At 36.5% G+C, this 27,734-nt stretch overlaps 1 protein-coding gene across 3 annotated transcripts in view; it reads right to left on the reverse strand.

Moving 5' to 3' along the window:
- Positions 1 to 15,712: 15,712 nt before the first annotated feature.
- PDE1A (phosphodiesterase 1A) overlaps positions 15,713 to 27,734 on the reverse strand; it is a 252,201-nt gene continuing 240,179 nt past the window's right edge. For 2 of the 3 annotated variants that reach the window (XM_046659817.1, XM_046659819.1), the window contains exons 14-15: positions 19,702 to 19,818; positions 15,713 to 16,982 (exon numbers count right to left, since the gene is read on the reverse strand). In XM_046659817.1, coding sequence (XP_046515773.1) covers positions 19,745 to 19,818 — 74 coding nt within the window. In that variant the 3' untranslated portion in view covers positions 15,713 to 16,982; positions 19,702 to 19,744. The remainder of the gene's footprint in view (positions 16,983 to 19,701; positions 19,819 to 27,734) is intronic. The other variant, XM_046659818.1, reaches the window with a different exon arrangement.

Consider the following 27,734-nt stretch of genomic DNA (forward strand, 5'->3'; position numbering starts at 1 on the left):
GCTTAATCCCTGATGGCCTACTGGTATGGTTTGCCTTCTAAAGTCAAATGTAAATAGCATCACTTTAAGAGTGAAAATAAATATTAAATACATTTAGACATGAATGTGTGTCTGGATTTAACTTACAGAGGAACATTTAATGAAACTTTTAAGGTAAGATCTGCATTTATCATGTCTCTGTATATAGAATGGTACATGGTATTTATTTCAAAATGACAAAGAAATGCCAGTTATCTTGATTCAAAAGACAACAATATATTAGTCTTTAGATATTAAACATCTTTTTCCTTCCAACCACACATTAACAGTTAAAACACCATATAATTCTCTTCATTTTCTAAGCTGTGAGAGATATCTTTCCAACATTTCCACTAGTTATTGAAAAAGAAAAATGCTAAATCTAAAAGAAAACATGCCAAACCTCCCCTGCCACTTTTTTTTGGCTATTACTTGATATATAACCTATTTCCTATTGCATTTTAATGAATCCTTAGCATTTTATAAATCTTCTATTATCATAAAATAAGAAAAATTCTGTTAATTCATACATACAATCATTCATTAATTCAGTAACTTTTTTTTATGAGTTTATCCTTAGGAAGGCACTTTGCTCAGGGTTATGAAAATAAAGGAAAGATAATTTCTCCCCATAGCACTGGCAGAGAAGGTAAAGCACCAGTAGAAAGCAAGGGTTTCCAAGACTGTATATATTTATGAATATGGCTTGTGATAATTCAAAGTTCTGCCCTTCTGAACAATGTTACTTATTTATGGCATTTCAATGAAAAGTATCTACACCACAAAATTTGGTGGGGATGGAGGAATGCCCAATTTGGTTCCCACATTGATGATATAAGTAGGGTTCAAATGTTTCATGGATGAAAAAAATGAAAAGATTTTTCAAAAGTCAAGAAGGAAATTAAGAAGAAAAAGTCAAATGAGAAATCCCTTTGGGATCTTAATATCAACATTCAAAGAAGTGAAAATATAGTTTTAAATTTTGAATGTGAGTTTTATAATATAGAAATTAAGAGAAATGTGTGAATCTAGAAGACAATGGAGATAACAATCACTTTCTTTAGTATACTTCCCCTGAGAAAATAAATGCAAAACTCATTGATAAGTAGGATCATCAGAACAAATGATACTCTTGTTCCTACTGTCTGTCTGTCTTCCTTCCTTCTTTGCTTCTTTCCTTCTTCCCTTCCTTTCTTCCTTCCTCCCCTCCCCCTCTCCCCTGGCCTTTTGTATTTTGTTTTCTTTTTTTTTTTGGTTAAGCCAGTTTCACCCAAAACTTTCTGGACTTTCTAGACCACCTGCTGTGGCTGTTTGTTTGATTTCCTAAGTTTCTCTCTACTTAAAACCTGATTAAGGCACATATTTGTTTTAAGTAATTTTGAATTATTTGTGTTTGCGAAACATCCCAATACCCCTTGAGATTATTTGACATACTCCGAGGTGTTAAAAAATAAAATTGCCCTTCCCTTTCCTTGAACAGACACTTTTATAAGTGTTTTTTTTTTTTTTAAAAAAAAGATTCAGACAAACAAAAGGAACCAAAGCTTTTGCTGATTATGTAACATCATTTGGGGAAATAAACAGCATGGCTTCTGGATTCTTCTACTCTGTTCTCCATTCTTAAAAACACAAAGAGATCAAAATTAAAAGCATAAGTTTTCCTTAGGAAATGTTGGTTTCTTCTATTCTATTCTCCACTCTCAAAACACAGAGATCACAATTAAAAGCATAAGTTATCCTTGGGAAATGTGTTGGCTTTCTCAGATATTTGAAGGAAACCAGCTGAGAGATAATGGCTTTTCAGTTTCCTTTTCACACAATTATAGTTTACAACAAAATTCTTTCAAGAATACAACTTGGCTTCAATTTGGCTGAATGGGCAAAGAAACTTTCTGACCAAAACAAAATGAAAACTTTATCTTTCCCAGACCACATTTATAATATAACGTAATGGTTAGTATATCTACTCACTTTGAGTCGCTCTGACTTGGGTTCAAATTCAACTCCTACTAGATTTTAAACTCAGTTTCCCTGTGTGTAAAATAGGTACAATCATACCTACCCCTATTCAGTTATTGTGAAAATTAAATAAGACCTATGAAATGCTTAGCCCAGCTTAGTGAGCATTTAATAATTGGTGCCTATCATTGTTAGAGAGAGAAAGGACCCGAGGCTATCTATCCAAACCTAATCTAATGCATGATCCTCTTCAACATCACAGACAAGTCATTGATCACCTCACTTATCCTTGAATAGCTCCGGCTGAACCCTAAACCCAGCCAAAGGGCTTTCATTGTTCTTCTGCATGTTAAACTCTGTCTCTCCTACCTTTACCTCCTTTCCTATTGCAGCCCTTCAGAGACTGAAGAATATGAGTGGTCTCGTCTCTGTGATAAAACATCACCAGTTCCTCCCAACCTTTTCTTATCATCCTGGCCACTCACTTTTGGATCCTCTTTAATTGTGCGTATTGAATCTAAGAAAGGTCGTGTCAGGTGGATAAGTTGGGGATTATTTTTTTATCCCCCTAAACAAGAGAAACAGAAGCATAGACTGTGGCCGGGCAGAGCTGGATTCTAGACCAGAGTTCCTATTAGACAATAATTTTGTAACCCCTTTTTCTTCCCAGAGTTGACCAGGTAAGTGTCTTTACAAAAAAGAAAAATCTCAGACTGTTTTCTGTTCTTAAAAAAGTTTTCACCATCCATTTTTAATTTTAATTCAGTTATGTCAATGTTTTCTATAATGTGGAAACATTATTTTAGGTTGGCCAGGGGCAAATTATTTTTATTTTATAAATACTATTATAATATGTTTTAGAAAAGATACATAATCAGCAACCCCCAATCCATGATTTTATAGCTATTGTTTCTTAGGATGAGGCAAGCTTAAAGTGTAAATATATTTTAAATCAATTTAAAGAAAAATGTTGAAAAGTTATAGCAGAGGTGGTACCTCAAAATCACAAAAGTGATATCTAATTGAATGAAGTTTTGGAAACACTGATCTTGGGCATTGCCATAACAAATAATTTAAGAATAAGTATGGCAGAGTTCATTTATTACTATATGGATTTATGAATTCATAAATAAACCACTTATCTTGTGTTAATTTAAAAATTCTGTTTCTTTACCCACATCTAAAGCAACTAGTGTAAGTGCAAACTGAATAGTGGAAAAAGCATATCTAACTACATTAAAGTGTTTATGCTCATATGTAATTTCGAGTGTTTGCTTTCTCTGAAGAAAGAGGATGGGGGAAGAAATGCCCTTATTTTTCTAAGTCCCTGATTCCAAAAACCAATCTTCAAAGCTCCAGCAGGTAGATTAACTACTAAAAATGTCTCTGTCGCTGAAATGTGAAATCTGTTAAAGAAATTGAATTATTGGATTTCATAACGTCATAACATTCTGAAGAACTAAATAGAGGAAGAACAGCTTAAGGAAAATGATGGAGGTCTTCAGTTTTAAATGACGTTGTAAGTAAATAAAGTGCTAAACTTTGTAAGTATCTGACGTAATTCCTACAGCAATGGGGGTAAGGGTTTCTACTTTGTACTGTGGTGTGAATGAAATAAAATCATCTACAAAATGCATAGGTGCCTGATTGCATGCTGTAAAGAGGCTACCATTCAACTCTAGAACTTCCCTTGACATTTGTACGGTGAGGCTCCTTCATTCTGTGGACACAGACATTGATGCAGCTGCTTCCTCCACTGCGTTTCACACTTGGTTTATGCAGATAACGGAGACTTGGCCTATAGAGGGAAAGAGAGCATGAGAGTGGATTACAGAGAAAAGTGGGCGAAGAAGGGAACTCAAAGAAGCCTGCAAACTTGAAGGAAAAATTGGCTAAAGTAGATTAAAATGGTTTTGGGTTCATTTTCAGTTTTTGTTTCTCACTCTGTATATATGGCATAGCATTTTTTCCCTTTTCTCTGGCTTTTGCTAACAGTGAGGCTAATTTGGAATGAGCACAGTGGACCCAGGGGTATAAGGCACTACCATATTAGAATCCTAAAAGTAACAGAATATTAGGGCATGTTCAGCAAATGATTCTTCATTATTATTCAGAACTAGCATTTGGCAGCAAATAATAGAAAATCCAGCAAACAAGGGCAAAGAGGTTTGTTTATGTCATGCAATAAAATGTCCAGGACTGGAATTGTGGCTCAAGGCACCAAAGGGCATCCAGATGCTTTTCATTTTCCTTAACAGTCTCCAAATTTTAACTTCAAGGTCCCCAGAGAGCTGCTGCTCCAGGCTTCTGGTCTGTTCCAAGCAGAAAGACCAATGGGAAGAGAAAGAGGAAGAATCTATAGCAGAAAAACAAAGCTATCCCAGAACCCCTCAGCTAATGTCTCATGGGCCAGAACTGTGTCACTAGACCACCCCTTCTTGCAAAGGAGTTGAGAAAGTAAATATTTTTAACCAGGTACCTTGCCACCTTCCAACTAAATTAAGGTTCTCTTCGTAAGGTAGAAAGTGAGTGTGCATATCAGCTGAGTGGCCAGCAGTATCTGCTTTCCAAGTGAACAGAATTCAGGGAGTTTCTTCTTCTCTGGGGCATCTAAAGGAAGCACAGGCTACTTAGACACGTCAAAGAGTTGAAAACATTAATACTCACTAGATATTTTTGCTTGTTAAAATGCATTAATTAAGTGAATGTTTATGATAGACCTGTAGCTAGATAGAATAATTCAGATATCCTTGCTTGTTCCATACTATTTTTCATAGGATAACTTGGAGTAGTTTATAGAAGTATACTTTAGAAGCAAGAGACCAATATTCTAGTTTATTATTCAATAAATATGTATGAATGCCTATGACATGCCAGGCATTGTTTAAGTGCTGAGGATATGGGTGTTAACAAGTAGTTAAGGGCCTTAAATCCATGGATGTATATTCCAGTGTTTGGAGACTGTCAATATTCACATAAATTAACAAATATGTGAAATCATTTCAGAGACTGATAAATTCCTGGAAGGAAATAAAACAAGGTGATGTGGCATCTCCTCTTTATTGTAACTGTGCAACTTTGGGAAGGCCTTTTAATTACTCTGGGACCTAGTTTTCTGATTAGTAAAACGTGGAGAATCATATGGGGGGGAGGTGGCCAGATGATCATGTGAGGCTCCTTCTGATGCTAAGATCTGTGTTTCTCCCCTCTGATTCCCTTTTAGGACCTACAGGCAAGCAGCAAAAGAGAAGAGATGAGAATAGACGCAAAACAGCAGTATTAAGGGAAGATGGGATCAGAAGAGAAAAGGGGTATCTTTGTGTGCTTGTATGACGGCCGAAAGAATACAGTTGATTTAGGAATACACACACACGTATGTATGTATGTATGTTTGTATGTAACAGCATTAGTCTTGTAATCAGGTATGTTTTCTGTCTTTTAAAACTTCTCCTTAGAAAACAATGGAAAAAATGGTGACCAGTTTTGTTTGTGTTTTTTTAAGATTTAAAAGTCCTTTCAGGAAAAATTTCCTCCTACAAATCACTAATTGGATAATTTACTCTATCCTAACACACAAGCTTTGTTGCTATTAAGTGCTGCATACCACATTTTCCCTTTACAGAGATTTATGCGACATGGTGTGAAATTCTCTGGAACATTTCCACTGTGTTCTGAAGTAGTTATTTTCTTTTTCTCCACCAGGTGCAAAATGCGTTGATAACAACCAGAAGCTGACTTGTCAGTGCTGTGCCCCTACTTGAGCTTGGAAAAATACCAACACAAACACCGCCAGCACCACCACCCCCGACTCCACCACAATGTGTTATTTTCTCCCCACTGCATTGCTTTCTGAAGCACTTTAGGTATTTTATACATAAATATTGACATGTTTTTCAGAAATTGTTCCTTCATTTTATATATTTTTTCTAGTCACTTAAGCTATGCTATTTACTAAGTTCTTCTTTTTGCTTTTAATTTATTTCTCTCTACTACTGAAAGGGAGATCTTGAATTTAAGTGAACTATACATGATTCATTTTGAGTTTTTCAATTTTCAAATCTGAGCCAACTCTTACAATGGGGAGGCTTTCAAATATATTTCCTTTGTTTCTTTTCAAATTCCATCTTATTTGTTTATTTCTTTGTTTCTTTTTCAAATTCCATTGGTCCTCATTCAGTTTAGTTCCACAAATATATTGACAGTCTACTACATGCCAACTAGTGATCTAAGCATCAGAGTTCTAAAAATAAAAAGGCTGTTATTGTTGCTGTCCTCCTGCTAGTAAATATTAAATCAGTTCTCCATAATTAACAGTAGCCTCACCTAACATTTCTAAGTTAATAATCACGTTGAATATGTATGACAAGTAGGATTCGTTTTATGCATAGGAAACTAGAGTCCAGAGAAAATAAGTGACCCTCAATGAACCCATAATCCAACAAACCTTTCCACTAGCTGACGATCCATTTGAGAAGTTGTGATAGTTTTTAGGATGGAAAAGTCCATCCTCCTTAGGAACCATAGGCTTTTGCATTTTCTTAGAGTGTCTCAGAGAGTGCCTTGGAACTAAACTTTCTACATTTCAGACATAAAGCACAGGGGGATAATTTTGCTAATGAGGCTGGAGTGGGAAGAAGACCCTGAGTTCTACTTTAATTCTTTGGCGTTGACTTCAAACTAAAACGCCCTATGACCACGAAAAGAAGCAAATTTGAAACTTTTTAAAGTTCTTGGCTCCCTTAAAAATATTTCTTATCTTTAAATCTATATGTACTTTAAAAAAACTTCAATATCTAAAAAAAGGAGAGAATTGCTTAATTTTTGACAATCTTAAGTATAATCTTTTCTTAAAGAATAAGGCATCAATCTTTTTAAGTTGTTTCTTTTACTTGTTTTCTAATAAATTATAAAATAAAAATAATTTCATGAATTGCTATTTTTTATTATTACCTTTCCCTTTCTCGCACTCCCTGTCCCCAGGATTTGAAGAATGATAATTTTCACTTACTACTCTCAGACTTTGTACTGCCAAAAAAGTAAAATAACATAGACAAGCATAATTACTTCAGACTTAAATGCATAATAGTGGAATATATTATAGATATTATGGCATTAAAAAAAATATGCTACTTAACAAGGGACCAAAGGGAACATTTTAACTGCCCTCCTCAAGCTAACTGAGGAATGAGTTTCACTAGAGTTTCAAAAATACTATTCTTCTCAAAAGTAGTGATGGGGTCGCCAGCCCAGTGGTGTAGCAGTTAAGTTCCTGCACTTTGCTTCAGCGGCCCAGGGTTCACGGTTTCAGATCCTGGGTGCAGACCCACATACCATTCATCAGGCCGTGCTGTGGCAGCCTCCCACATACGAAATAGAGGAAGATTGGCACAGATGTTAGCTCAGCGACAATCTTCAAGCAAAAAAAAAAAAAGAGTAGTGTTGAAGTTCAGGACATGCTACTTCAAAATATAGCACCTTGGTATATTGAATATTTTAAGCTGAAGGAGTTTGAGAAAACAGCTGAAGACTCCCACCCTTCTCCCCTGAAACAGGCCGTAAAACTCTCATGTGAAAGGTGCCTTCTCTGTACCCTGAGGAAATGAGCATCCTTGTCTCCGAAGACAAAGGAACTCAGAGAAGAATCTGAAGACAGTGGCCTTGCTAAGTTTCCTGTTTGTTACACTTACGTCATGCTCCTTAACTTATCATATTCCTCCATGACTGTCCTCTCTTCATCAGTCTTAGCACAAATTTCTCAGGTCTGTTTCTTCCCATAATCACTTCCTTACGAAGGTTCTTGTGTCACGTAAAACTTATATTAAATAAATTTGTACGCTTTTTTATTACTAATCTGTCTTTGTCAGTTTAATTTTCAGACCTAGCCAGGAACCCTAAGAGGTGCAAGGGAAACTTTCCTCTTCTGCAGTAGCAACAACAACAACAGTAACAAAGGTATAACGTGGCTTTACATGAATCAAAGCCGTGGAACGATAAGAACTTAAAATAGTTCACAGATGGTTCAACATCTCTTCAATAATTACAGGAGATTTCATCTCTTTCTTCTCTGTTTTTTTAAGTGACTAGCATGTGTCAAGGCATTGCAGTAAATGAGCGGGTTTCCCATTACATTTCCCCTGCAGCGCAGATTCTGTGGATGGGTTTCCCTAGTCATACTAATGATATTACCATATGTTGCTCTCATCTTTCTTCTTTTGCCCTAATGGGACATAGATTTCCTATTGTGAAATTGTCACTTATTTGTTCTATTTGTCAAATGTGTTAAAAATTATAGGGGTCCTTTATTTGCTTTTGAGAATACTCACTAGTCTAAAAATTAAAACTTGACATGAAGGTCCATGATGACTGATGATTAGGAACTACACTACTAATTACACTATACTAACTATACTACACCAGTATAATTACCCTGGACTTCTTCATGGTACTAAGCTTGAGCTATCCATTTTCATTGTCAGTATAAATGATATTTTCATAGGGAAGAGTTCATTGGAACTGGTTGATATCTAAACAAAATTTTTAAAAATAATTTTTTATAGTACAGGCAGAAAAGTATTAAAAATTAGACATTTTCATCATTAACTATCAAAAGCTGTATTGATACACAATAATTTAATGCAATATTTTGGAGAAAATATAATTGTGAAATAACGTTTTGATTTAAATCATACATAAATTTGTATGCTTTTTTCTATCAATCTATGAATTTTTTTATAATCTTTTTTCTTTCCTTGTGTAATGTGAAGTTGAAATTTTTTTCTGTTGAAGACTATGTGTGTGCGTAGAATCTCTATATATGTGCATATACATGTATAAATACACATGTGTATATATATATATACACAATATGTATGTTTACAAATGAGTGTGCATTTACATAATGAAACCACGCTGAACGAAAAAGGAAACTTTTTAAGGAGAGACATTTAACCCATTTGCCATTAAATTAAGCACAGAGAATTAAAGCTTTATTAAATAAATGCTTCCCTAAGTTGTCACTTCTGTATTATCTTCTATTAAGGAAAAGCTAGGTGAGACATCCAGAATAAATTAGACAAAAGGAGGAAAGTGAGGCCATCCCAACAAAAAGATGAAGAGCTGTGGGGCCCAGGGAGGTGGAAAGAGAAAGGCAGTCAGAGGGAGAGAGCCTGAGGGAGAGATCGGGCCAGCTCCTTCCTACTCCTCGTCCCTGGCCACACAACTTGCTCTCAGTAAATTCCTGCCGATGGCTGCCAAGTCATCTCCAACTGAATGTGTCCTCTGCACCATGGCTATTTCTAGCAGTCTTTTCTTTCTGGTGGGTTTGAAGATTATAGTTTCAATGTTGACCCGCTTGGCTTCTAGACTGCATCTGACTTACGGCGTTTAATGGATGTATATGTTCTCACACCAGCGATTTCCACATTATGAAAGGTCTCCTTTTTCTGTTTCTTCAAAAGAAAGCCTTTTTTATTTGCTGATGAAATTCTGTGAAATCGGGGAAGTTTGCTGGGGCGTGTATCTGTAATTGTCTTTTTTAAGAAACTGCTGTTGTTGCTTCCAAGTGCACCTGGATGTCTAACAATGTATTTTATTTAACCAACCATCTAGGAAGTCTAAAGGTTATTGTTATTTTATCTTTATGCTGATAGTTTTCTCTTTAATATTTGCATTAAAAATTTTTCCTTAAAATTGTCTACATGATATATATCAACATATATATCAAAATAGGTAGCTGTCAATATATAGACATACACAATATATATCAATGTATGTCTCAATCTATCTATATCATCTATATCTATATCTATAATCTTGCCTTTCCACATAGCAAGACGTACATGTGGAAGTCAATGATAATATGAGCTCTATATAGAATGGTTGGCTTACTCTTTACATGGAACAACCTCCCCATCATGTGGACTGTCAGAATATTGCTACTGAAGTTAGAGCCATGCCACAGTCCTGTAACTCTCAGCATCAACTAATTTTAAATGAAAAGAATCAAGATCCTGGTAGATTCTTATTTTTTATAGCTCATACTGTTTCAGTTTTTCTGTGTGTCAGTCAGTAGTCTCAGCACCTTACACGGGCCATTTCATTTAATCATTCCAACAATCCTGTAAAACAAGTAATCTTGTTATCTTCATTTCACAGACAAGAACATTGAGGCTTGTCCAAGATTACAGACACAAGCAACAAAGTCTGAAATTGAACTAAGGGTCAAATTCAGTCCTTGGATGAGCTAGTTCTTGCCTCGGGTCTTCTTCATAAAATTTAACAAGAAATAACAGCTTCTGGATAAATATAAAATAATAATATTAATTTTTGTTAATTGAGAACCAATGTGTCTGATACTGTCTAGATCCTTTAAATATTCTTCATTATTATTTTACCATTCTAGTAAAGTCTTCATGGAGAGAGGTTAGGAAATGTTAAGGTCAACAGCTACCAACCACCAAAGACCTAGGAACTGAGGTCATTCTTGCTCCAAAGTTTGTGTGGTTTCCATTAGTGATCATCAAGGCTATAGGAAATCAGCTGGGAAATGAGAACTCTTCTCCTTAGCAAAGTTGGTAAGATTAGCTACAATGAATATTTCTCTGCACCAGCAGACCCATCTCCCCAGGGGTAGATGAGAGACAGATGGGAAGATCTTAATGTTTCCCTCGTATAATTCAGGTTTGCTTTTAGTGTGCTATTTAATTAAGAATTAATGCACTCCTCATTTGTTTGCTCTGAGAGAAAAACGCAAATGGCTTTTTGGGATTGTGTTGATCTAAAGTGCTTGAAAAGTGAGTCTCACTTTGCATTAACTAGAGATGTTATCTGAAAAAGACTAAATCATACATCAAACACTTAGGACAAACAAGAATACACTTTTCCTTCATGCTTTCATTTGTTTATTCACATTCATTTATTCAACAAATATTTACTGAACACGTGCTATGTATAAGGCTCGGTGCTTCTTTACCTTAAAATCTGGCAGCAAGTATATGACACAGAGAGCCACAGTTTTCCAGCACAGAGGGATAAGAGGTCAGCATTCACCCACGGAAGAGGGTCTGAGAACAGGCTTTCTGGGAGAGCTGGCATGTGAGCAGATCCTTGGAGGAAGGGGGACAGTGACAGGTAAAGATGGCAGAAGGAGCAGCAAGATCCACTCAGAGGGGGCATCATGTGCAAAGGCATGGCAGAAACCCAGGAACAGTGAATGGTGTAGTGAAGGCTGTGGCTACAAAGATCGGGGGGCGTTACACTGTGAGAGGCTTTGAAGGTTTTGCTAAGGAGTTTACCTCTAGGCCAGGGGTTCTCAAAGTGAGTTCTCCAGTCCAAAAGCATCAGCATCACCTCTGACTCAGAATCTCTGGGGGCAGGGTTTAGCAATCTGTAGTTTAACAGCCCCTCCAGGTGATGCTGATGCACGCTAAAGGCTGAGAACCAGTGAATAGCCAGCCCTTCCAAACAGCTGTGTGTGCTGTGAATGGGTGGCAGGTGTGCGGGAAATACTGCCCTCCCCAGCCCTCAGGGTGGCTAGACAGGCCCTGTGGAAGCTGGAACTCCTGGGGATGACGGCTGCTAGCACAAGCAGCCTCATTCTGTTACCCTAGGGTACCAAACTCCTTGCTCTGAAGAAGGAGCCCTGCGAAGAGCAAGTGTCAGCCTGTGGGCGGAATCTGCCATGTGGTCTGTTTCTGTGAGTCACCCACCTGCCCCACAACCTAAGAATGATGTTTACATTTTTAAAGCGTTGGAAAGAGGAAAAGGAAGAGGAGGAGGAAGAAGAAGAAAATGATGAGGAAGGAGGAGGATGAGAAAAAGGAAAAGGAAGAACAAAAGGAGGAAGGGACAGTGTGATGGAATGTGGCCGGCAAAGTCTAAAATACTTACCATCTGATCCTTTACAGAAAAAGTCTGCTGACCCCTGGTGTAGACAACGAGAAATTGTTTCTGAGAAGAGAAATAGGTCCAAAGGATGAATTAAAGAAATTTAATATAACAACAGTGTATAGGAAAGAAAAAGTGAAAAGAGCTGGGAGCGGAGAAGCCAAACAGGGAACACAAAAGAAATGGTAATGTTCTAAACAATGCAATGCTTTTTGAATAGAAAGAAGAAATGGGTCTGTAATGCTTATAGAAACAGTGTAATTTAATTGTAAGTTGATCCAAGAGCTATGCCATAGTAAGGTTCTCAACAACTGAAGAAATCACAGACTATGACCAGTTCAGCAATCTCTTGGGGTTTGGCTTGGTTTAGTTTTGAGAGAGTAGCACAGTGTTGAGAGCATGAACTCGGGAGCCTCTTGTCTGGTGTGGACAAAAACAACCTCATGTTTAAGTGCTTAGTAGGTGTTTAGAATTACCTCATAATGTTTAATTGCGCTCTAGAACTGTGATACGCATAGGAATCACTCAATTATCTTCTTGGAATGCCAATTCCAGTCTAGTAGGTCTGGATTGGGCCTGAGATTTTTCATTTCTAAGAAGTTTCCAGGTGGGGACCACACTTCAAGTAGCAAAGGTCTAGACTGGACATGTGTGGTTATTTGAAAAGCACATTTTAAAGGTCGTATATCAAATATGGGAAGTAATTTCTCCATCCACAGAAATCAAAGGCACCTTGTCTGCTGTAATACATGATTTAATGGTCACCAAAGCACACCCGCCCCTGCTGTTGGTTACTGGAAATTCTGCCCTCTCAGAGTGGGTAGTTTTCAGGGACAAGTGCCTGGATATGGAATAAAGATTAGAATGGAATAAAGGAAAGAAAAGGAAGGTAATGGACATGGTGAGTGGAGAAAACATGACGGGTCCTCCCCCCAGTGGCTAGAGGCAGTCTACCCTAATGGTTTGGGGAGTCACACTCCCTTAGACTTCGAATCTGGGCTCCTCCACTTACTAGCTGCATGACCTGACACAAATCATTTACCCTCCTGTGCTGTGCTTCTTCATCCATTGATGGGGATCACAATTCCTGGAAGAGTAGTTATAGGCAGTAAAAGAGAGAATGTCAGAAAATGACGCAATGCAGTAGTGAGACTGTTAAAAACTATAATAAACACTAGATAATTGAAATCTTTAATTATCAGAGATAAAAATGTAGCAGCTTGAGATGCAAAGGAAGGTCTCCAACCATCACAAATGTTAAGCAAATAGCCTAGAAATTTATTAACATCACTACAGGATAAATAGCCCCAAATAGAGCTTTAAAAACACATGTTGATCCATATATAGGACTTTTTTCTTAAATATTTGGAATTCCCTCCAAAGAAATGACATTTATGTAATGCGGGACATCATTAGGTATTTGTTTTTGACTCTAAAATATATATTGTCTCTATTGTTTAAATCTTGTGCTAAACGGTAGATAAGCTTTTCGATATTTAGAAAAGCAATTAAACAGAGGACAGAAGGATTAATAGAGCACACAAAGGAAACACGTGTTTTATATCTAAGTTATATTTCTAAATTAAAATATGGCCTTTGAAAGATTTTGACATTAGGTGGAAATCTGTCATGGAACCACATTTAAAGTAAAAAGTTCAGTCAAGTGTCATGTGTCTGATGACTAGATAAATTTTTGTTTTTATTGGGAATGCTTTGGCATCATGGAGACACAGCTGAGAGGTGACACATATTGTGCCAACTACTCTTCATTCAATTAATTGAAACTCTCTAGGCCTTCACCTTGACCTGATGCTGTCTTCTTTATTATCCTCTGGTGTTACCTTATTCACATCGTCCTTCTCCACAGAGCTGTTCTTTCCGCTGTGCTTCTGCCCCACCCTACATAGATGGGGTAAAAAGAAAAAGAGATCTTTGGTGCCAGGGAGACCTCGGACCAAATCTAGTCTGGAGTCTACCACTTGAGACCTACATGGCCTTCGACAAGGCTCTTTCTCAGACACTTGGTTTCCCTACTCTCGTAGATACTCACTTTACTGGATTATTGAGGATTAGAGATAATCTTTGCTGAGTCTTTACACAGAAGCTGTACATAGAAAATAGGCAAGGAATATGACCTTTTGTTACTATTTGTTATTGAAGTGTCAACTCATGTGCCACCTATTCTAAGAAGTCTTCTTGGAAACCCTAAGATGGAAGCAATTTTTACCACCTTTAATATCCAGAGATGCATTTTATTTTCACCTGGTTACTTTTATATGTGGCATTTTAATCATTTATGTGTATAAATTATCTCCTCTGTAAGATACAAAATTTCTAGAGGAAAGATTCAGGTTTCCAGATTCCTCTGTGCACCGTGCATCTAGCTAGGAGCTTGCAAGTAATAGGTGCAATAATAAATGTTTAATGAATATTTTTTAATAGAGCAAAAATCACTGTCTGACAGAACTCACATCAGTTTTTAAGTTGGTGTACTTCTGGTTTTCGTTGATCTCACCAAATTTTCAATGCCCCACCAAATTGAATTACATCAGACACCAAATGTTTCACAATCTTTTCCCTCAAGGATGATTTATTTAATAATCACATATAATAGGAAATACAGAGAGTTACAGCAGAATAAAAACACAAGAATTATAGCTTGTCATGTTAAAAATTAAATAAAAGAGGTACTGGTTAAATGAACAGGCATATGAAATGATTAGATAAATGTTGGGGTAGCTGAGGATAAAAATGCAAAGCAAGAAATTCAAGGGGCAGCAGCCTAACTCATCAATCCCTCTCTTCAGGATGGACTCGACAGTGATGTTTGCAGAAGGGTTGGGCACTAGAAACCTCCACTCTGACTTCCTGCTCACCAGCTCTAACTAGTAGCTCTCTTAGAGACAGAGGGAGGAAGGAATAAGGAAGATAAAAAGGAGAGAAGTAGAGAGGGGAGGGGAAGGAAGGAAAGAGGGAGAGAGCAAGAAGATTAGGAAAAGAAAAATGTGTCAACCGCGCCACAACTCTTCTGAAGAAATGGAGCAAGTTTTGCCATGCCCTCTGGAAGTTCAGTCACAGTGCTTTGTAAGTTATATAACCTGGAAAATTAGGTTAAAGCCCATATACAGAAACTGATGAATTCCTTATAGTCCTCTATTTTTTTAATAACAAAGTCTATAGATCTTAAAGTATTAATAGGAACAAAGTGGATATTTCCTATGACAATTGAGAAGTAGTGTTTCAGTTACTTCTCCCTTATGCGATTCTACAGCTTTACGTAGACACCCGGCTCAAATAGGAGCAACAGTAATTAGACTTCCCAGAGAGTCAGATTCTATTTTAAATGCAGAATATTTTCTAGCTGGTAAATACTTACTTAAAAAAGACATTAAAAGCAGTAGTTATAGTTTCTCCATAAATAGAAATAAAAAGTCCATTTTTAAGGGACAAAAAGTCACCATGACATACATATCTATAAATTTTCCCCCAACACATCATTATAGAGCAATCTTTAATGCTTACATTTAAAATATCAATTGCATTATAATGTCTATGATACAATTCAATTATTTAGCTGTGTCCTACACAAGATTTAGGTGAAACAAAAGCTAAGGACCTTATTCACAGAACATTTAAAAGCATTTGATACTCAGTCTATGCATAAATATATCTTAAATTAGAGTGATGCATACCTAATATGCATATAGAATATGGCTTACACGTTAAAAGAGATCTAAGTTGTGAGTTATAACATCCCACTACTTAGACTTAAAAGCTGATTGTACCCATTTCTAAAATATTGCTGAGCAGTGTGGAACCCAGGAAAGAAGCAGGTGCAACAGAAAACTCGTTAGAATGAACATGCCTCCTTCACTTTATTCTTTAACTGATGGCTCCTCTTGATTTTTTCCATTCAATTTCTACCTTTCACAAGACCAAATTCACTTAGTCTCACAATCACTGAAGTGTTTATACAGTGAAAAGTTACAACACCTAATTGTACTTGACTTTTCTTGTCAGCTAATAACAGATAAAGGTAATTCTTCAGTTTGGAGCAAAGGACAGCCTTGCACATGCTCAGGGACACACATGGAAGCAGAGCGTCCACAGGGTGCAGGTCGTTTCTGTGCGGCAGAGTTGCAAAGTCATGTCAAGTAGTGTATTCTGTACAGAAAAGTGTGGGCTTCCATCTTCATAGATAGGTTCGAATACACACATATGCACACACAAACAGTTCTTGTCACTTATCCCTTGGCCTGTAATATATTTTGTTACATCTTAATGGGACCAACAGCCCCAGAAGGCCAATTCCATTCTCAGATCCAGTGTCTATCTCCAACGATGGCTGCAGGTTCTTATTCTCTAGGATTGTAGGTACCATGTGACTTGCATTGTGACTATGCCCGTGTGGGTGATGCCTTACTGCTTTGAAACCACAGAGATGGATGCAGGCTGGTCCACTGGGTTCAGGGACAGCTTTCACGGAGGTTTCCCAGCTTGAGAGATACAATGAAACGTTCATCAGGTCACAAGGCTAGGATGTTCCATTGTCGTCATAGGACTTCAACCACAGCTTCCGAATGGCCCCACCTTTAATTTTCTTCCCATGTATTTAATATAACAAGGACAATCTAAATAGCCTGTTCCTCAGAGCTGTAAAAAAATATTTTTTCCATGATTTTGTTTATGCTTTCCTTTTACTTAAGACCTTGAAAAATTTGTAGCTACAGCACTCTGTGTAAAACAATGCAAGAAAGCAAATTGTTTTTAAAACCCTCATCTTTTACATATGTATTACATAGTTACCTACATGCTAACTGGGTTCAAAGTGATGAAAATGTAAAACTGTCCAACTTTCGTCTTAAAAATTTCTCTGGCTTGATTGAAGAAGGCCAAACTGTGAAGGAAAAACAATGGCAGAAGCACTGGTCAAAAACTCTGATAGCAACTTCGAGTATATTTATTTGGCCAGAGTTACCAGCTCAGAATTTACGTTCCTTTTATTAATTCCTTACATAGGAGTCCAGAAAATGGCCTGATCCAAGAGTGCATTGAAAGAGGAGAATATAGCTTTGTGGAAAGTTGAAGATTTAGGATGTTTTAGTGCTGTTCTCAGTATCCTGAAATAAAATTCAAATGAAAATGATGATCAAGTTTTAGTCATGTACAAGCACCAATTATTGTGAGGCAATTTCACATTGATCTTTATACACCTTGTCAAAAAGAGGAGACTTGTCAGCATATAATAGACATTGGTTTTATATCTGTTGAAATTCTTCTTCTTACTTCTTCTCTTTGTATGTGCATGTGTGTGTTTGTATGTTTTAATCCCAGTAAAAATTTTGACTCTTTGGATCAGAAATCACAAACTCAAATAGCTGTAGAGGCCTGGCAGGGGTATAAATGAGTTAGGTGGGCCTGTGTGAGGGCGAAAGAACTAGAGGCATGACAGCTGTAGTGAACTAGAGAGCATAAGCCCTGTCTAAAGACATTCGAAAAGGTATGTGAAATCAGCGTGAAAGTCAAACAAAGCAAATGCACAGACCAAATCCGGCCACAACCCATTTGTTTTTGACCTCTTCTCAGACAGTACCCTCAACACTAAAGCACAGGCATTGGTAGAAGTGGGGAGCGCTTCTCTCCCAATGAGTAACAGGTCTGATATTGGTTTGTTTTTCAAATGCCAGCAATCTCTGACATACCTTTCAAGAAAGATAATATGATAAATAATATATCAGCTTCTTTTAAAATAATAAACTAGAGTGGCATTGTACATCCACTCCAATCTCATTCACTTTAACTAACAAAAATATAAAAATATTTTTAAGTCAAACAAAACACTGTTGTGAACAGAGGTCCCTGATTCTGACATCTGAAAATACACTGGAGGCAAAGACCGGCTGGCTGAAGCCCCCGGGTTGGGTGTGCTATGCTCTCTCTGTGTCCAAGGCTGAACATTACGGTTGTCCCCTGGACACTGGGCCTGAGTCACAGATGCCAATTGTCATCTCTCCTGTTGTTTTCCAACTTCCCTCATTTCAGAGACCTGCCTATTCCTTGAAGGCATGTAAATTCCACCTACTGAAGGCCACGATTCCTGGCGAATTGTGTGCTGAAGGCAGGGCTTTCTCAAACTCATAGGAAAGCTAAAGGATTTAGTTGGTCCTGATAGGAAAAAAAAAAATTGTCCAACAGTCTGCTGGAGTTAGAATATCACTGTTTAGTTTGAGTGGGTCTCAAACTTTTCCAGCTTTAGGGTCTTTTTAATTGAAAGAAAGGAAAAAGAGACTTTAACTGCCAACTGAATCCCATTGAAACCTCTTACTGACGAGATGCCAGAATTTTACAGGTAATTTTTTTTTGCCTTAGACATTTTCATACAATGAACAGTCATTTTGACAAATGTACTGGTGACCTGTGTTTCCTACACACAATTTTTGGAAAATATTCATAAATATTCCAGCTCCCTAATCCTATCCAAATCCAGAAAATAATGATGTTAAACATTTTTCCTTTGAAGCTAATATGTACACTGGCTTGGAGACATCCAGTAGGAAAGAATCTTGCTTAATTTTGTTTAGCTCAGTTTTCTAATGATATTTATTTGCAGCAAAACCTTTTGTACTTAAAACATCTGTAAATACTCCACTGAATTAGCTTTCCCTAAAATATACTTCGAAGGCTCCATCATATATCATCAGGATCCAAGGATTCTTCTAAAACAGCCATGGGCTCTAAAGGTAATAAGTTCACAGTGTGGATAGACGGTACGGAGAGAAACTGCCGTAGCTAATATGAGACAATATATTAAAATTGTTAAATATACAGATGGGTTTTAGTTGCTGAGCAGCCACTTTGTGGCTTGATTTCTATTCAAGCTTCATATGTAAAACGGGAATCACCATCACTAACTCTGGAATTCTTGAGACGAAGTCAGATAATACATGTAAGATGTTCACTACTGTGTCTGACACTTGATAGTTGCTATTAATGAAACTATTATTACCAATAAAAGACAGTCTGACAACCAACTCAAGAATACTTAGAAATGAATCATCTTAAAAGACTAGCTTAAAACTAATCACATTTTCACTCTTTCACATCTAAAGCTACATTTGAGGAGCTACTGATAACATCTCAAAGGCTTGGCATCGTACTCTCAGCATTTTCTCTTGCTGCTACCATCATCCCGACAACAGGACTCATTATAACACTTGGGTTTTGTTTCTTACTTCTTTAAGGGGACACTGGGATGTCGCCACCCTAAATACACATCCCTCCTTTCTAACTGCCTGCACCTTCTCTGTAGGCCCAAGACAGTGGCTCTCAGCTGGAGTGCACCGAACTATCAACAGACGGAATTACTCAAAATTTGGATTTCCAAGGCATCACTCCCAGAGTTAATAATTTGGTACTTGAAGGCAGACCCTAGAAGAGGAATTTTTATGAACGAGAACCACTGGTGCAAATGATCACAGATTCTAGCAAACATTGATGTTTGTTTCATAACATGTGCTTGCTTTGTTATTATTACCTGGTGTAAACATTCATATTTCCTACATGAAGTAGAAAAAGAAATCAGGATTAAAACTCCCCATGGACTATAGCTTATTATTTTTAAAGAACTAAAATTTCTCATTAAGTATAATTTTTATTGATGAGCAAATTAAGAACACTTTGAAAGGCAAGTATTTGGGATTTTGCCTCAGAAGATAGAAGATAAAGATTTTTGTTAAAAAAATCCAGGAGGGCATTTAAATGAGATTACTTTGTCTCTAATGAGACTTTAGAAACCATTCATTTCAGAAATTAGATTTCTTATCAAAACAATAAAATTACCTCTCATGTTGAAAATGACAGAAGCCTTTAAGGTGTTTCAAACTTATGAATGTATATCAGCATGTTTTTCTTCGGCATTTGCTAGATCTTCTGAGTTTTTATGAAGGTCAGACTCACCTAAAGAACAAGCAAACAAATTAACGAAAACAAAATAGGCCTGTGAAAAACCTAATAAGGTCAGAAAACTGAAGCAATGGGTAGAATGTTGGAGATCGGATTTTACAATGGATCTTGTAGCACGTTTCTCCAAAAATACCAAGTGTTTTCTTTTCAGCCTGTGGATTTATAGAGTATAACAGTCACCTCCTGGTGGTTATACAAGTTTGTGAAGTTGCAATTTAATCTAGGAATACAGAAATGAAACAGATGTAACATGTTTAAACATCTATTAAATCAAACATAAAAATTATGCATGTTTTTCCTGAATATTTTTAATTGCAAAAAATTCTTTTAAACAAACCCTTTAATGATCAGTGTCTTTTACCACACACTGCTTAGTTGCTATGAATTTAAAACAAATGAGTATAAGAGAATAGTAGTGTTTAAGATAAGACATAATCTGCCAAAACAAACTAATGGAATTTATAATCTTAGAAGCACTCAGTTTCTATATAAACCTTAAGGAAAAGAAATATGAGCATGGAAAATGTTCCAACATTTCTAGAGAGGTTGCCGAGAATCTATCAAAAGTAGAAACATACAGCAAAATGTACAGATGAAAAAGTCTTATTCTATGAGAAAGAAAGTAAAAAAAATTTAGCAGAAATTAACTGTTGAGTCAATACTCAAAATATCTTGATGTTTCAGGAAATATTGTATATGATGGAATGTTCTTTTTGTCTGAAATTTGATTGAAAATATACTAACAGTTAAACTTTGCACCAATTAACTTTGAGATAATTCCTTCAACAGATGTTGTACGACGGTGTTGTCTTAGTTGCAACAGATTTTTTTACTGAGGTTATAAAATTAGTGAATATATAGAACTGATGGAGTGTTATTACAAAGCAAAATTATTTTGTCTCCCACTTTTTCTGTAAAATGTATTCAATGAGGGGAAACTAATCTCCTGTCCCAGAATCAAAGTTTCAGGTAGTATCATGACTTTTCCAATCATTCTTAGATAGTAAAAGCAGTGTGTGATTACACTGACTTGCCAAGGGTTTAACTCAGACATTAGAAGCTCTGGCCATATAGCATATACATCAAGCTTAAAACAAAGATAAGATTTCTTTTCCACTTTGAGTGTATGGTAGAGCCCAGAAATCGTGTGTGTTGGAGCATGATTGGTGTTTCTTTCATTTCTTATTCACCCTCCCCCAACAGGCTACCTTGGACTCCTGAGCTGGAACAAGGGAGAGATGAGGACTGAGAGGAGCAGCAGAGTTCCTACCTGACAAGTGCCACTGCAGGATGGCTTTGCACTCACTGCACTTGGCAGGTGTTTAGAGCTGATTCTTATATGAACACATTCATGGGCCCCTCAGCGACATCTTGTCAAGAACCGTGGCTACAGACTTCTAACCATGTTGGTATGGACACATGAAACTAGTTCCTTTACAATGTCCACAGCCCCTGGAAATTTGTTGGTACATCTCCAGCTTCTGTCTGCTGAGGTCCTAACACCCTTTCAAACATGCGTGGGCCACATTTGGTTCACGTAAAACACTGTGAGGCATTTGTTTCCATAAATTACTTGAGTAAGGCTGCAACCTACACAGCCTCCTCTCCTTTGGCTCATCTGTCACCATCTAACCATCTAACCCTTTAGATCTCTCATTTAAGAACTAGACTCCATTCTCAATATCTCCTTAATTTCAAGCACCCCAAGGGTCCTGGCGAAGCTCTTTTCCCCTGATTTGAGGTGAAGAGGGAAGCATTTCTACACCTTTCCAGACAGCAGAGAGCTCTTTAAAGAAATCTTCCTCACAAATCCTTTTTCAACCATCAACAACCTGACCCTTTAATTTGTTTGAATTGAGTGTGGGTTATAAGCATCCTACAATTGGGTTTTGAATCTTCTCTGAAATTCCTATCTCACAAGTCAACTTTTTTCTGACATTTATCATGTTAGAGTCTTGGTTTAAACTTCTGATTTAATATCCTATTACTTACGACTAGATTAGAACAGAACAAAACAGACTAGAATAGAACAGAACAGAACAGAGTGGAAAGAATAAACTGAATTAAAAGAAAGGAATATAAGTAAGTAATTCTCTGGTTGTCAAAATTTTTGAGAGAACCTTTTACAATGAGCAAAGCACACTGAGGTCCAACTACTGCCATAATGCTCTTATATCTAGTGGATAAAGAACGCGCCAGTAACATAGCAGTGGATGAGGAACAAAATCATCAAACGGTAACAATGCAGCAATCTCCCAAAAGTAATCCCAAAATGATACACAGATTGCATCCAAGAGTAATTCTATACATGAAATTAGAAAAGCAGCAATTGAAAATTATGACCAACTCAAGACAAGAGTTTTACAGTACTGAAAACAAAGTGTCTTCCTTGAAAACAGTAACATTTCAGATGTTTCCAGGGGCACATACACTCCTCTGCCAAGCAATTGCATGGAAGCCAGATTGCTTAGGAAAATACTGAATTAGAGTCCTCAGCAAATTCAAGTCACATTTCTTTTAGTTAATAATTCTTTAGTTGTAGAAGCCTTTACCATTAACTTGGATAGTACTACTTGGAAGTAACCTTAATCTTTCATAAGATATCACATATCATTCTGCCAGAAAAGAAGAAATGATTTGCATAGCTGCATCCATTAAAGATCATCTTAGATGTTCTTCACGGCCCAAGAGTGGTCTATGTAAAAGACCTTGAGAAGCATCCATACAGTCCAAGGTTCCAAGCAGTTTTGAATACGGCGCCTCTTCTAGTTTGGTGAAACCTACGGCCTTCTCCAAATAAAATTCATAAATAAATAAAATGCGTAAGATTACAAAGGACTCATTTTATATTAAAATATAATTATCAACATATTTAAGTAATCCTAGTGATGCTATATAGTAATATATGTACTTCTTTATTAAGGCCTTAAATGACAAGGTTTAGCTGCAGGTCTATCCTCTATATAATTTTGAAGTAATAATGGTAGAAAATGATACTTCAAGGTATCTCCCTGAATTTAAATATGTTACGAAAATATCTGTGATTTCTATCGGGACAAACACAAACACCACAAATATTACTCTGTGTATTGTTGCCTACAAATGAAGGAAATCCTAAATTTTAGTTAAAGGTTAGTAAAAAGTCACTCTCCAAGTGTACAGACCTCATCTGTATAACTCTGAGTTAAAACTTTTGATCTGGTCTAATTTCATTATACAGGTAAGAAAGATGCCCAGAATAATCAAGTGATTTCCTCCAAAGCAGACCACAAATAGATAACCTGAAGTCAAAACCATTAGCTTTTAATTCACTGCTATTTATTTCAACAAGACCAGTAAAGTGGCCTTGCAATGTCATTTTACTGAAGAGACTTGCAAGCTCACATACGTAGGAAGCTTTCCCTAGGGATGAACGCAATGGGTCTGTCCAAAGCTAGTGCATAGATGCATGTTTGACAGCCCAGAAAAAGGGAGCAAAGGGAAGGGACTTCAGGTCATTCTGTTCATCCTAAGGAGCTCTGAGTTGTTCATCTAAACCAGTTTCAAATGTTAAAACTTGAAAAAAGTAATTTATAAAATGATGGAAACACTGTGGTTTTGGTTTATAAATAAAGTCTAAATTTGGTGGGGGGCAAGGAAAGGATAGTGGTCATAGGAGAGAAACCAACCAAAATAATCAGAAATCCTCTAAACATAGCTAATCTGGGCTCTGAGCCTGCAATTTGAGCTATTATAATATTAGAATCATAAAATATTAGCTTCATAGATGATATAAATAACATTTACAAGTATATAATAATACTTACAAGGCACACTATCAAGTGGATATTAGAAACTCCAGTTGTCTGGTTATGGCCTTGCTTAACTATTATTTGAAAAATAATCTGTTAGGATAAATTATTATACAATTGAGAATATAAAAATAATAATCAACACCTCGTGAACAACTGCTAGGTGGTGGGCACTATTTAAAGCGCTTCACTCATCTTAATTCCCTGAATCCTCACAGCAAACCTAGGAGGTGGGGTTTAACAATTGCAGAAACTGAGACATAGCTTGACACCCATCCAAAGTTTCAAAACTATCAAGTGGCTTCATTACTCTGACAAGGTCCAACCAGAATCTTGACTTCCGGTTCTACCACTGCCCAAACCACAATCACCTTCACTATTTCTGCCATATCTATATGCCACCTAACCTCTTAATTACCTAATGATTTCCTTTAATAGACTTTAAATCCACTCTCTTTTAAAAAATTTAGTTTTGATCTAAATAGCAAATTTGATGTGCTTGTTGTATTTTTTAATACATAGAATTCATAATTAACAAAAAGATCATTTCTTCTGTAGATATAAAAAATAATTGAGTTAATTTAATGGTTCATATTTGCACTCACAAGTATTTCTCACTTGTCTAACCTGACAATCCCTGCGTATGATTAGGAAAACCATCAGTACGATTTCCATCCTAGATGTGAGGAACACATGGTCAGCAGGGATAAATGACTACTCAAAGGCACCATAGTCTGCATGAGTTTGGGAGACAGAACCCCAAATTATCCCCCAAAATACTCCAATTGAATTTCCATATTTAGCAGCAACAGCAAATAATGTTTGAAAAATACTTAGCACAGAATTGGTTTGTGCAGTCTTTTCAACAGAAATCCTAGTTATGATTACATTGCATTCTCATTTCTTCGTGGGAAAAATATTACCTTTGCTATGTATAGCAGTGTTTCCTCATGCAGGCAGATCTGTCTAGGTTGCTTCAGTTTTATTTTTGGTCCACTTATGGAGCTTATGTTGCAAGGAACTAGAATGAATCGATGATCAAAGATTAAAAGTTATAGTTATTGGAAAAAAGTAATGTAGGATAAAATCAGAGCTTCTGATTCTAATCAGTATTGTTGTATCTGTATAAAATAATTTACCTTTTAGGTTGAGAATAAGAAATCTTTGGCACAAAGGGAAGACATTCTTAATTTAAATGCGTCTAGAGAGGAAATAGTTGTACGTATGTTTTCTGCCTGAGGATAAATTTTGCTGTGTGCATGAAGCTAACAGTAGTTCAGAAGACTGAACACTAAGCACTGAGGGAGATGACAAGAAAAAGAAGGTGGAGCTGCTGAAGAAAAACTCCACCACTTCCCAAATATGCCAGCTCCAACCCTGCACAGGTAGAAGAAGTAATATTTTATAAAATGTTATATAAACTACAAGTCAAGAAATAGCTAAATTATTTCTTGGTCCACTAAAGCAAAACAAAACACATCGATTTACATTAGCAAACTCCAGAATGAATCCATATGCCCAATGGTCACATGTCAGACATCTATTCACGTAGGGAGTTCTACAGGTGACCTATGGAAAAGGAAAGGTTTCTATGTATATTCCTCTGCCATTCAATGAAATTATCCTCAACTTGGGGAGCTAATACCACACCAAACAGCCAGAAATCTTAGTGTTTAAGTTCCACTGAAACTAGAGTTTAAACAATGTGGGAAGTAGTTGAGTTGGCTCTTTAAAAGAGTTGAGTCTAAAACTGGGTCTCTATGATGCATGTTTTGGTGACATGCAGGTAGGAATGTGCTCCTACTGCAGGGAATGACGAGGTGTGGTGGAAGAGTAGAGACTGAGCAAAGGCAGGAGGTGGGAAAGAAAAAGATATGTCAAGGAAGAAGTGAGGTCCAGTTGAGAAAACTTGACTCAGGCCCCTACCCACTGGTTGAAGCCAAAATTTCTCCTTCAGTGTCATTCTTTTTAGAGGAAGGCTCTAACACCTACTAAAATGCTGCTATGCCTAGAAGGGATTTGTGTGATTAGATCTGCTTAAAAGAAAGCAGCCTCTAGTGGCAGAAAAATGGTGAGAACATAAGGGCATTGATCATCTTTGAAGGTAGGGATGTTGGGAGGGTGACAATGGAGACAGGCCTGGAGAAGTGAAGTAAAGATCATTCAGATCACACTGCTGTGAACAGTGGCAAGAACCAGTGGTGAAAATTTTAGAATTTGGCTCTTAGAGCCAATTTGATGTGAGAGGCAATATGAGACTTCTCTAATTTCTCAATCAGCGAAAAGATGGGATGAAAATGAGTCTGAGAGGTGTGGCAAAAAATCATTTGCTTCATCTTTTATAAGTAGAAAAAAATACATACAGAATACTAATCTAAATATTCATCTAAACTAGTTTCAAAGTTAAAACTTGGAAAAATACTTTGTAAAAAAGATAGAAACATTTTGGCTTTGCTTTCAGTAGTCTGGTTAATTAGGTTTTCTATTTAAAGCTGGATAAAGCAAAAAAGACTTCAACTGCTTTTTGTAAAAATATTTAAGTATGTCAATACATAAATCTACTTCTGTGCCTAAATGGAGGATATTGAACATAATTGTACTTGTTTTAATCATGGATAATCCTGTGAAAAAACCCGAGGTGTATTATTCTAAACATGAGCCTTAATTCTCATTCTCTCGTGCGTGTAGAATACCGTTCACGTTTACTAGCTCTAGGGAACTATTTAAAAATCAATTCTTGATTTTGTTGGTTTGTTGCCATTTCTACTTAATTTGAAAGTTAAAAAATTAGTTAAGAGTTTCACTTTCACTGTGGAATTTTATAACATAATCCCACTACTATTAGAAATTGTTTCTCAAATTGCTCAATTTTAACAATGTCAGGGAAAAAAACCCCAATGATGGATGCACATTACATATCTTACTACTTATCTGCAATCTCTGGCTTACAGTTTTTCATAAGATGCTGAGTATTTTCCATATCCAAACATGGATATAAAGAAGATGTGATCAAATTTGACATTCTGGGTCTTTATACAACTACTTTAAAAAGAATACAATACACAAACAACTTTAAAGTTTAAATTCCTGTTAAAATCAGTCTATATGTTTTTTAACATGAATGTGCTATTATATCTTGACTTATTAAATCACATACAATCTGTATAAGAAAGGGCAAAAATTAACGAGCAAGAAGGACTAAGTTGATTATTATTAATAATATTAGCAACAACAGCAAAAACAATAGTTAACATTCAGAGAATACTTAGTACGTGCCAAGCACTGTGTGAAGTGCTTTTTACATACTTTATCATTTGATCCTCCCAAGAGTTTTTACTGCCCAAGGTCACATATCATCTCAAGGGCAGAGCTGGGCCTTTAATTCCAGAGCCATGTACTTTATTAACCTGGAGAGTTTGGTCACACAGTGCTGACTCCCTGAGGAAAAGGGTAAGTTTCTACTGGATTTGAAAGAGTGAAAGCATTCTTTGTGGTCTGGAGAAATATATTTGTGAATTTTCAAGTTGGGAAGTGTAGAGTTAATATGACATTTTTCATCTTCCTGCTTTGACAGGCTACTAAGATTCAAAATTCAGTTCTTCAGGGAACATTAAGTAGTTTGATAGTAAGAAGTGTGAGCAGCATTTTCTAAGAAACAAGGCTTTTTTAACTACTATTCTCTGTAGTAAAACCTGCAGTAGAAAACAGGCCAAGAAAGACTCAGCTACCAAGGCCCACACAGGTCCTATATTCAGGGAGATTTCAAAGTAAAGGACTGCAAGAAGGAGCCAAATGTTCTCTCATTAATATCATGGAGGAGAAATAATTTGAGATTTGTGACTCCAGGAGTAATGAGATAAATTCCTAGAAACATGAAACCCACCAAGAGTGAATGACAAATAAATAGAAAATCTGAACAGACCAATAATGAGTAAGGAGACTGAATCATTAATCAAAAATCTCCCAACACAGAAAAGCCCAGGACCAGATGGTTTCCCTGGTGAATTCTATCAAAATTTAACAAAGAATTAATGCCAATTTTTATCAAACTCTTCCAAAAAATTGAACAGCAGGGAACACTCTCAAACTCATTTTATGAAGCCAGCATTACCCTGTTCC

The sequence above is a fragment of the Equus quagga genome, chromosome 4 (genome assembly GCF_021613505.1).
Source record: "Equus quagga isolate Etosha38 chromosome 4, UCLA_HA_Equagga_1.0, whole genome shotgun sequence".
Taxonomy (NCBI): domain Eukaryota; kingdom Metazoa; phylum Chordata; class Mammalia; order Perissodactyla; family Equidae; genus Equus; species Equus quagga.